Below are 11,195 nucleotides of genomic sequence, written 5' to 3'. Positions count from 1 at the left end.
TGTTATGTTAAGTTTTTCAGTGCCATTGACTCCCATTATTTCTTGGCGTTTTGCTTCAGTTTTCAGTCCATAATGGCGGCCGCGCCGTCACGTCATGGGGGCGACTGTTGCTATGGAGCGTTCTATTGAGTTTTGCCTCTTGGGCTTCTATAGATACAGTCGGCATCTAGTCATAGCTGGGGGCGTGGCGAGGGCGGAGTCGGATTGGGGGAAAACGTCTCCGGTTACTATCGTAAGGGGACTCCCTTTTCAATTCAATTCAATTCAAGTTTATTTGTATAGCGCTTTTTACAAAATAAATCGTTACAAAGCAACTTTACAGAAAATTATGTTTCTACAATATTTAGTAGTAGCTAGTAGTTTGTGCACATTTGACAGGATTTTAGAAAAAAAAATAATAATAATAATACAAGACGTAGTCAGCTAGACGATGAACTATCAATATTATTAATTAAGTTATTATATGATTCAGTCACACATTTAGCAATAATTGTTAGTTCTGTTTGTTGATTCAAGGTAGCATCATCTGGGGTCCTCTGAGGGTCAGCATCATCTCTTCTCAGGTTTTCTGGATTCAGACTGGAGCTTGTTTAAATCCTAGTTACCACGGGATGTAAATCCCGTGGCGAAACATAGAAACAAAATACAGACATCATTAGCATAGCTGCTGATCCAACAAAGTAAAATTAGTTTAACCCAAGCTAATGAATAAAAATGCAACTTTGAACAGATGCAACTACACTCACAATTAAAAAGATACATTATTTGAATGCTTGGCGAAAGAGATGTGTTTTTAATCTAGATTTAAACAGAGAGAGTGTGTCTGAACCCCGAACATTATCAGGAAGGCTATTCCAGAGTTTGGGAGCCAAATGTGAGAAAGCTCTACCTCCTTTAGTGGACTTTGCTATCCTAGGAACGACCAAAAGTCCAGCGTTTTGTGACCTTAGGGTGCGTGATGGGTTGTAACGTGGTAGAAGGCTAGTTAGGTACGCTGGAGCTAAACCATTTAGGGCCTTATAGGTAAGTAATGATAATTTGTAACTGATACGGAACTTAATAGGTAGCCAGTGCAGAGACTGTAAAATTGGGGTAATATGATCATATTTTCTTGACCTCATAAGGACTCTAGCTGCTGCATTTTGGACTACCTGTAGCTTGTTTATTGAAGAAGCAGGACAACCACCTAGAAGTGCGTTACAATAGTCCAGTCTAGAGGTCATGAATGCATGAACTAGCTTTTCTGCATCAGAAACAGATAACATGTTTCGTAGCTTGGCAATGTTTCTAAGATGGAAGAATGCAGTTTTTGTAACATTGGAAATATGATTTTCAAAAGATAAATTGCTGTCTAATATAACACCCAGATTTCTGACTGTAGAGGAAGTAACAGTATATCCGTCTAGTTGCAGATTGTAATCTACAAGATTCTGTGTAGTGTTTTTTGGTCCAATAATTAGTATCTCTGTCTTATCCGAATTTAATTGGAGAAAATTGTGTGTCATCCAATCTTTTACATTTTTAACACACTCTGTTAGCTTAGATAATTGGGAAGTTTCATCTGGTCTCGTTGAGATATATAGCTGAGTATCATCAGCATAACAGTGGAAGCTAATTCCGTATTTTCTAATAATATTACCAAGGGGCAACATATATATTGAAAATAGAAGGGGACCTAGGACGGATCCTTGTGGCACTCCATATTTTACTGATGATAAATGAGATGACTCCCCATTTAAGTAAACAAAATGGTAGCGATCGGACAGGTAGGATCTAAACCATCTTAGAGCCTGCCCTTGAATACCTGTATAGTTTTGTAATCGATCTATGAGTATGTCATGATCTATGGTGTCGAACGCAGCACTAAGATCAAGTAAGACTAGAAATGAGATGCAGCCTTGGTCTGACGCAAGGAGCAGGTCATTTGTAATTTTAACAAGTGCAGTTTCTGTGCTATGGTGGGGCCTAAAACCTGACTGAAATTCTTCATACATATCATTTTTATGCAGGAAGGTGCTCAATTGAGCAGACACAACTTTCTCTAAAATTTTAGACATAAATGGAAGATTTGAGATAGGCCTATAATTTGCCAGTACACTAGGATCTAGTTTTGGTTTCTTAATAAGAGGCTTGATAACCGCCAGCTTGAATGGTTTTGGGACGTGTCCTAAAGTTAACGACGAGTTTATGATATTGAGAAGCATTTCTTCTGCTACAGGTAACAGCTCTTTCAGTAATTTTGAGGGTACAGGATCTAATAAACATGTTGTTGGTTTAGATACAGTGATAAGTTTATTTAGCTCTTCCTGTCCTATGGTTGTAAAGCACTGCAGTTTATCTTTGGGTGCGATGGATGAAACTGAAGTGTTAGACGCTGTAGAATCTACATTCGCTATTGTATTTCTAATGTTATCTATTTTATCAGTGAAGAAATTCATAAAGTCATTACTATTTAACGTTGGTGGAATATTTGAATCAGGTGGCATCTGGTAATTTGTTAACTTAGCCACTGTGCTAAATAAAAACCTAGGATTGTTTTGGTTATTTTCAATGAGTTTGTGTATATGCTCTGCCCTAGCAGTTTTTAGAGCCTGTCTATAGCTGGACATACTGTTTTTCCATGCAATTCTAAAAACTTCTAAGTTAGTTTTTCTCCATTTGCGTTCAAGACTACGAGTTAATTTCTTGAGAGAGTGAGTATTACTGTTATACCATGGTACAGTACGTTTTTCTCTAACTTTTTTCAATTTGATTGGGGCAACAGCTTCTAATGTATTAGAGAAAATAGTGCCCATGTTGTCAGTAATTTCGTCTAATTCGTGTGTATTTTTGGGTACAATTAGCAGTTGAGATAGATCAGGCAGGTTATTTGCGAATCTTTCTTTGGTGGCTGGAACAATAGTTCTGCCCAGACGGTAACGCTGTGACATATAGTTAATATCAGTTATACGCAGCATGCACGATACAAGGAAATGGTCTGTAATATCATCACTTTGAGGTACAATATCTATAGCAGTAAGATCGATTCCATGCGATATAATTAAATCTAGTGTATGATTAAAACGATGAGTGGGCCCGGTGACATTTTGCTTGACTCCAAAGGAGTTTATTAGGTCAGTAAACGCAAGTCCTAATGTATCATTTGCATTATCAACGTGAATATTAAAATCTCCCATGATTAGCGCCTTATCAACTGTAACTAGAAGGTCTGAGAGGAAATCTGCAAATTCTTTCAGGAATTCTGTATACGGCCCTGGTGGTCTATACACAGTAGCCAGAGCAAGAGATACATTAGATTTCTTTTGCATGTCTGACAGAGTAACATTTAGCAGAAGTATTTCAAAAGAGTTAAACCTGTATCCTGTTTTCTGGGTAACATTAAGAATATCACTATATATTGTTGCAACACCCCCGCCACGACCAGTCTGACGGGGCTCATGCTTATAACAGTAGTTTGGTGGAGTAGACTCATTTAGACCAAAATAATCATTTGGTTTTAGCCTGGTTTCAGTCAAGCAGAGTAAATCAAAACTATTATCTGTGATCATTTCATTTACAATAACTGCTTTTGGTGCGAGTGATCTAATATTTATGAGCCCAAACTTTAAAAATTGTTTTTGTTCATTTACTTTACATTTTTCTGGTTTAATTACGATAAGATTTTTTCTAGATCCTACATTATATTTATATTTTGACCTCACTATTCGGGGAACAGACACAGTCTTAATAGGTTTTACAGCGCAAGTACCTTTAGCATTTAAGCGGTTAGAACAAAACTCATCATAATGGTTATTTGAGAATTGTCTTACTAGTCACATGGAGCGAAGTGTCCTGGAGATGTTGTCAGAGAGAAGCTCCGCTCCAATTCTGCTGGGGTGTAATCCATCAGCGCGAAACAGTCTAGGACGCTCCCAGAAAAGATTCCAGTTATTAACAAATAGCAGTTTCTGTTCTTTACACCATGACAACAACCATTCATTTAAAGCAAAAAGTCTACTGAACCTTTCGTGCCCTCATCGATACGTGGGCAGTGGTCCTGACACGACGATCGTCGCCGCGGGCGTCGTGCTGCGAACAGTCTCGATCAGGTTCCTGAAGTCCCTCTTCAGCGTCTCCGTCTGCCGCAGCGTGGTGTCGTTAACCCCGGCGTGAAGCACGACCGCTCTGGGGCTCTCGCCGTCCTTCAGGATCGCGGGTATCTGCGCAGAAACATCGAGAACACGAGCACCAGGCAAACAATGAGTGTGCACTTTACCTTCGGCTAACGTAGCACTTACGTGTCGGACGATGGAGTCTCCGATGATCACAGCGTCGCGTCCTGTCTCGCGGAGGGGAGCGAAGCGGTTCTGGATGGAGAGCTCGAAGGCAGGAGGGGGAGAAGTAGTCACCCGGGACCCAGCTCGCGTCCTCCGCTGTGGATGCACCCAGGGTCCGTGGTGTCCCGGCGTCGCAGTGAAGGACATCTGGGAAGATCGCGTCCTGGGTGCACCGGGCCTGCGCAGAGAAACACACGGAGTAGACGTGGTGGGACTGTTAACAGCACGCTGTATACTTACCCCGGACTTGTGAGCTTCAGCCCGGGATGATTCCAGCGCGGCTCTCCGCTCTCTCAGCTGGGCCTGCCTCTGTTCCAGGTCGCGAATCTGCTTCCCCACGGCCTCGAGCTCGAGCTGCACAGAGTGGAGACATTCATCCACCATTAAAGCAAGTAACAGTGAGTACAGCAGTGGTAATGTGTGAGAATAGAGTATTAGCAATGTAAGCGCAGTTAGCAGCAAACACGCTTGCTGATGCTAACTGGCTAAAAGCTAATAGCGGACCCGGGAGATCAAAATAAAACTAGTGATAGCGAGGCGCTCTGATTGTTTTTGTTGTAGAATACAATAGAGGATATATTCACACGTTATATAAACGGAAACAATGATGTATAAAATTGATTTTTAAGTTAAAAATAGTCAATGAAAAGAATATAGTGACGGAGCTCAAACGCAGTACAGCCGTCAACAGCAAACAGCAAAAACCCTTCCTTCCTAACCTACCTGAAATCCTATTGCAGAACGCCAGTGAAGTTGCAACTCTCACTGGCCAATGCCAGCCAAGACGGCAAATATGGGCGGGGCCTCGCCACTATATATTGTGCCGTGTTGGCGGCAAAACCTCAGAATCTTCCAACTGAATTGACAGTACAGCAGATCCGAGCAGTGAACACGGCTCTCAGGGAACCGAGGTTAGGATAGTAACCGAAGACGTTCCCTCTCGAGAATGGTCTCTCGACATGGCGTTAACGCCTTGGGGACTGTATAGAACAACGCCGTGAGAACAATGAATAAAAAGGCTCAGCCTCGGCGGAGCAATCATAAATAATTCCTGTATACACTAAAGTTAATCCCCAGCCAATCAGATATGACCCTGCGACATGCCTCGAAGGGATTGGATATAGATTCCCGTATGGGGGACCAATCAGGTTAATTAAAAATTATGTCTGAAAGAGACGCAGCCCCATAGCTATACAAATATGACACAGTCCTGTGAACCCACATACAAGCGTAAAGCAAAACAGTGCAACAACCATTAGAAGGAAATGTTGGGCACACATAGGGAATGACCGTACGAGGCGTTACAGTCTGAACCTCTCCTTACAGGACCTGGTCGAAACCACCAGCGCTGTCAAGCGGCTAGTGGTTGCAGGAAGAACCACAGGTTGTACTCACCGATAGAACCTGTGAGGCTAATGACTGCACGTCCAAGTTGTAGAATCTGGCAAAGGTATTCTGCGAAGACCATCCAGCCGCCATACAAATATCATTGATAGAAACTCCCTTAGTCCACGCCCACGAGGAGGAGACAGCCCTCGTCGAATGGGCTCGAACACCAATAGGACATTCCATACCACGGCTAGAATATGCCAAGGCAATAGCATCGACCACCCAATGTGACAGTCGTTGTTTAGAGACAGGCTGTCCTCTGGTGCTGCCTCCGAAGCATACAAACAGCTGCTGGGATTGCCGAAACGCAGCCGTGCGGTTGACGTAGAGTTGTAAAGCCCTCACCAGACACAACACCTGACTCGTGGTGCCATCCAATGAAGTCTCCGATTCTGGAGAGAAGGCAGAAAGAGCCACCACTTGCGCTCTAAATGGTGTCGATAGCGATTTAGGCACATAGCCAAATTTTGGCTTGAGCGTGACATTACAATCACCTGGTCCAAACTGCATACAGTCTGTATTCACAGAGAGCGCTTGCAAATCCCCCACGCGCTTGCATGATGCAAGGGTGAACAGCAGCACGGTTTTAAGCGTGAGCTCATTCAAGCAGACAGACTGAAGTGGCTCGAATGGCGGGAGGGCTAGCGCTCCCAGCACTAGAGCCAGATCCCAGGATGGCATTGCAGGGGGGCGGGAGGGTTTAAGTCTTCTCGCGCCTCTCAGAAATCTGATCACTAGATCGTGTTTCCCAACTGAGCGCCCGTCAACAGCAGCGTGAAAAGCTGGAGATAGCTGCAACGTAAACCTTAAGCGTAGAGGGCATACTGCCACCGTCCATTCGTTGTTGCAGAAAATCCAGAATGTGAGACACGGGCAACTTTCCGGGTCCCGACCATTCGATTCGCACCACCTTTCAAAGACTGCCCATTTACAAGCGTACAGGCATCTTGTAGAAGGGGCTCGCGCCTCCGTTATCGGTGAGACAACGAACCCGGGTTTACCGGTTCCCGCACACCATCCATACCTGAAGTTTCCACCATTCTGGGTTGGGGTGCCATATCTAGCCGTCTGCCTGAGACAGGAGATCTCGTCTCAGCGGGATCGGCCACGGGGGAGCCGTTAGTATTCCTAGAAGATCGGGAAACCAAGGCCTGTTCGGCCAGTACGGAGCGACTAATAACACTGACACTTTCTCCCCTCTGATTTTGTGCAGCACTTGTGACAAAATCTTTAGCGGGGGGAATGCATACAGACGGGCATTAGGCCACGGCATTGTGAGTGCATCCCCGCCCAGGGGAGAGCGCGACGGCGAGAAGAACAGAGGGCAATGCGTGTTCTCCTCTGACGCGAACAGGTCCACCTCCGCTTTCCCAGACTGTTCCCAGATCAGCCTCACTGTCCCAGGGTTCAGTCTCCATTCTCCGTGTGGAATCCCGTTCCTTGAAAGCATATCCGCGCCACTGTTCAGGCATCCCGGAACGTGCGCTGCTCGAATGGAGAGCAGATGATGATCAGCCCACAGCAAAAGGTGTGCTGCCTGAATGTACAGGGCTTTCGAGTGTACTCTGCCCTGGTGGTTTATGTAAGTTACCACCGTCATGTTGTCCGTGCGAATCAACACGTGGTGCCCCCTGATTTGCGTCATAAAACTCTGAAGGGCTAAAGAAACCGCTCTCAGCTCGAGGCGATTTATGTGCCACGTTCTTTCCGACTCTGTCCAGTGGCCCGAAGCCGGTAAGCCATCGCAATGAGCTCCCCAGCCCATCGCCGACGCGTCCGTTGTGACCACTTTCCGCTGCGTGACCAGACCCTTCTGGATGCCGCGCTGGTACAAGTCGGGGTTTTGCCATGGTTTCAGTGCGCTTAAGCACCTGCGAGTGACCACAGAGTTCACACAGAGACCCAACCTCTCCAGGTGACGTAACAGAGCGTGTTTGTGGCTGTTGATCACATCCTCTGAATGTGCCAAGATCAGCCAATCATCCAAATAGTTCAGTATGCGCATTCCGCTCGCTCTCAGAGGGGAAAGTGCTGCATCCACACATTTCGTAAACGTACGAGGCGCAAGCCCTAGCCCGAACGGCATCACCATGAACTGATATGCTATGCCTTCGAACGCAAATCTCAGAAAGCCCAAATATTGGACGGAGACCACCGCCTTTCTTGGGAACGACAAAGTACCGGCTGTAAAACCCGCTCTCTCTCTCGCTCGGCGGGACCACTTCTATCGCGCATTTCACAAGGAGATTGAGAATTTCTTTCCTCAGAACCAGCTCGTTGTGAGCCGGAACCGTCGACATGACCACGCCATTGAACCGGGGTGGTCTGCGTCGAAACTGAAGTGTGTAGCTGTTCTCTATGACGTTTCGCAACCAAGCCGAAATGCCCGGAATGGATCGCCATGCTCTCGCAAAAAGACACAGAGGGCGAAGTGCATTCTGCATTCTGAACGACGCTGCTTTGTACCGGGGTCGTTGTCAGAAAACTCACGGGACGAGTGGGAGCGCTGTGTGTTAGGGAGGGTCGTGCTTCGCCGATCAGCGGGGAGCGCGAGTCTCCTGTTGAATGACACGCAAGCCGCGGCTGCGGAGGTCCGACACCTGTTTGTAAGGCCGTTATCACTGGGGGAGGAGAAAAATGCTCTTTTTGTGAGGGTGTCACAGACTTTTGCATTTTGAACATACACAATACACTCTCGTAGTTGCCTGCAGCAGCCAAGGGGACTTCGCAAGAATATCTCAGACGCTTCGCAGCGGGCCTGCCGCTCAGCGCTCTCCTCCTCCGCGCCCTCTCGTCAGGAACAAGGTTTTTGATCCGACGGAGGAGCTCCCCCGGGACGTTTCCCGCCTTTCTTGAAGCAATGACGCCTTTCTTTCGGTGTCCTCTGCCAAGGAGTTTTGGCGCGAACAGATGGCTCAGGATCTGGTGCTGATGCAGTGGAAGCAGCGGGGGGTCGCTTCGACGGCCGGTTGGAAGCAGATGAGGATCTACTGCGCGCAGAAGGCTGTGCTGCAGCCCGGCAAGGCAGGAAATGATTCATCGCCCTAGAGTGTTTCTGTGCCTCTGAGAAACGCTCTGCGATAGCCTTTACTGCATCTCCAGATAGGCCAGATGGAAAAACAGGAGCGTTGAGCAAGGCCTTCCTGTCCACATCCTTCAGCTCAGTGAGAGTAAGCCACAGGTGCTGGTGGAGCACAACCATGTAGCCCATGCTCTGCCCGATCGCCTGGGCCGTCTTCTTTGTGGCTTTGAGCGCGACATCCGTTGCTGCGCGTAAATCTTTAAACGCCTCTGGATCTGCCCCGCCCTCATCCAGGGATTTCATAAGCTGTGCCTGAAAAACTTGGAGCACTGCCATCGTGTGCAGAGCAGAAATTGCTTCTCCCGAGGCCGCTCCATCGACTTTGGTGAAAATTTCCGACCCACCAGCGTGAGCGCGAGCCGATTGGGGCGCAGCCCACGCCTTAGCGATCTCGTCATGCAGGTCTGGAAGGAATGGTGCTCGTTTCCTTGGAGCAGCAGCTCGGCGGCCCGAGTAAAGGAACCAAGAATCCAGCTTGCTCTTAGCTGGTTCGTCGGGGGATTCCCACTCTAAGCCTAGACCACTCACGGCCTTAGTGAGAATCCAGACGAGTTCATCCTGGAATGCAGCGTGTCCCTCCACTTCAGAGCGCTCCTCCGGAGAGCGGGCCCAGTCCTTCTCGGACATCGTTAGGGACAGCGCTTTGTCGAAATCGTCGACCCCCGCCGCACCGAATGAAATAATCTCCGATGCTCCAGCGGCAGGTTGGAGATCCTCCTCCAAGCACATTGGAGAGCGGGGGGGAGGTGAATTGCGCCATTCTGCGTGGTCGCCCACGTGCGGCTGTAGTCCCACCAGCGGCTCGCTGGCGGCGGTGGGACATTGCCGAGAGAAATCACCGAGCGCGATATTCTTCCGGGCCCTAAGCACCCGCACTGAGAATTCTTCGCAGTGTGGGCAGCCTGACCCGTTGAGTGCTGCCTCTGCATTGAACACAGCGTGCAAACTTTCGACATGCTGGAACGCCAAGAGGGAAATCCGTCTTCTTGCGTCTTCTCAACAGCTGTCTCGTAGGATAATTGAAAGAGGAAGATTCTGAGGTTATGCCACCAACACGGCACAATATATAGTGGCGAGGCCCCGCCCATATTTGCCGTCTTGGCTGGCATTGGCCAGTGAGAGTTGCAACGACATGTCGAGAGACCGTTCTCGAGAGGGAACACTGCGAGCATCGTGTGTATCTGAATGGCAAAATGCACATATTGAGCACTCATTCCCAGAGACACGTAGAACAATTGTAGTCTCTTTTAACTTTAATATTCATATACACTAGTCCATATCGATATTTGATTCATTTTACAGAACTAATATAGATGTATTCATTCAAAAATAGCCAAATCCCGTGACATTCTGCTTTATACAGCAAACTCTATTTTTGACTAGATTCCGCGATTCAATTGTTTCGCAAACACAGATGGGGTGAATTTATGAATGAAAGTGTAAAAGTTCTGACAAAAAACTAAGTTGTTACGTGTCCACATGCTTTTTTAATTGGGTTTATGTTCGTCACAAGGCTAACGTTACATAGTTTTGCTTCATGTAGAATGATAAGTCTAATTATATATGCATTCCACTTTCTGAAACAACCTTACACAGTTTTGATAGCGTTAATAATGAACACGATGTTAATATAGCCTGCCTGTGATGAATGCCGACTGCACACACAAATGCTTAGTCTTGGGATTCCACAAATTCCCTTGATCATCCTCACAACTTATTACTTGTTGCCATTTTGTAATCCTTTCCGGCTCTGTATGTTTGTTAGGAACTATGTAGAACTTCAATTCATAATTTGTTAGTTTATTGGAGGTACAGAAAACGACACAGCAACTCTTCGGCATGATTGTCCCGTTAATTTCAATTGTCGCCAAGGCAATGTTTTCCCCCACAGGCTAAATTCACATCAGGTGGTATTGTTACCGGGGGCGTTCCCAGACCACACACTTCCTCCCCATAACCACCGAAGAAGAGTCTTAAAGCGGCAGGCACCCACAAACGTCAGAGCCTAGTGATATTTCTCATATTTTCATTCGTTTTTAAATTATAATCTACAAAACAGGGGCGGACTTCACCAATAAGCTTAGGGCCGAATCCGATATAAACAGATCATTAGGAACACTTCAGTTAGAAATACAGTCCTTTATTATAACAAAACAGCCGAAGGTAGATGGCATAAAAATGGAACAAAAAAAAAACTATCCTTAAACTTGACCGAAGAGCCTCTGCCAGGCGGGGCAGCGCAGAACAAAAACTCTCTAACAGGACTTGCAAAGGAGAAGGATTACTCGAGAGGAGAGAAACTCCAGATGAGGCTCTTCCCGGCTGGGGACAGGAGACAGGGCACACTAAGGCGAACGCTGCTATACAAGACAGGACAAGACAGGCTTATTGTTGACAATCACACAACG

General features: G+C 46.6%; 2 protein-coding genes across 3 annotated transcripts in view; both read right to left on the bottom strand.

Annotated features, from left to right (window-relative positions):
* Positions 1-317: 317 nt before the first annotated feature.
* LOC127976369 (uncharacterized) lies at positions 318-4,989 on the bottom strand. Of its 2 annotated transcripts, none has more exons than XR_008157770.1 (2): positions 3,810-4,987; positions 318-585 (listed from the first exon to the last, which is right to left on the bottom strand). XR_008157770.1 is itself a non-coding variant. In XM_052580748.1 (2 exons), exons 1-2 carry the CDS (start codon positions 4,698-4,700, stop codon positions 4,014-4,016), a joined length of 609 nt encoding a protein of 202 aa, XP_052436708.1. In that variant the 5' UTR covers positions 4,701-4,989; the 3' UTR covers positions 3,507-4,013. The 2 variants fall into 2 exon arrangements, 1 of the variants encoding a protein (XP_052436708.1); XM_052580748.1 differs by lacking the exon at positions 318-585 and having other exon boundaries at positions 3,507-4,199; positions 4,278-4,989.
* Positions 4,990-8,499: 3,510 nt separating this feature from the next.
* The window catches only part of LOC127971100 (scavenger receptor cysteine-rich type 1 protein M130-like), a 49,258-nt gene continuing 46,562 nt past the window's right edge, over positions 8,500-11,195 (bottom strand). The window contains exon 17 of the mRNA XM_052573894.1: positions 8,500-9,710. Coding sequence (XP_052429854.1) covers positions 8,500-9,710 — 1,211 coding nt within the window. The remainder of the gene's footprint in view (positions 9,711-11,195) is intronic.

This window comes from Carassius gibelio, chromosome A4 (assembly GCF_023724105.1).
Source record: "Carassius gibelio isolate Cgi1373 ecotype wild population from Czech Republic chromosome A4, carGib1.2-hapl.c, whole genome shotgun sequence".
NCBI classification, from domain to species: domain Eukaryota; kingdom Metazoa; phylum Chordata; class Actinopteri; order Cypriniformes; family Cyprinidae; genus Carassius; species Carassius gibelio.
The sequence above is the reverse complement of the archived record's forward strand: the minus strand, read 5'-3'. Positions and strand labels throughout refer to the sequence as shown.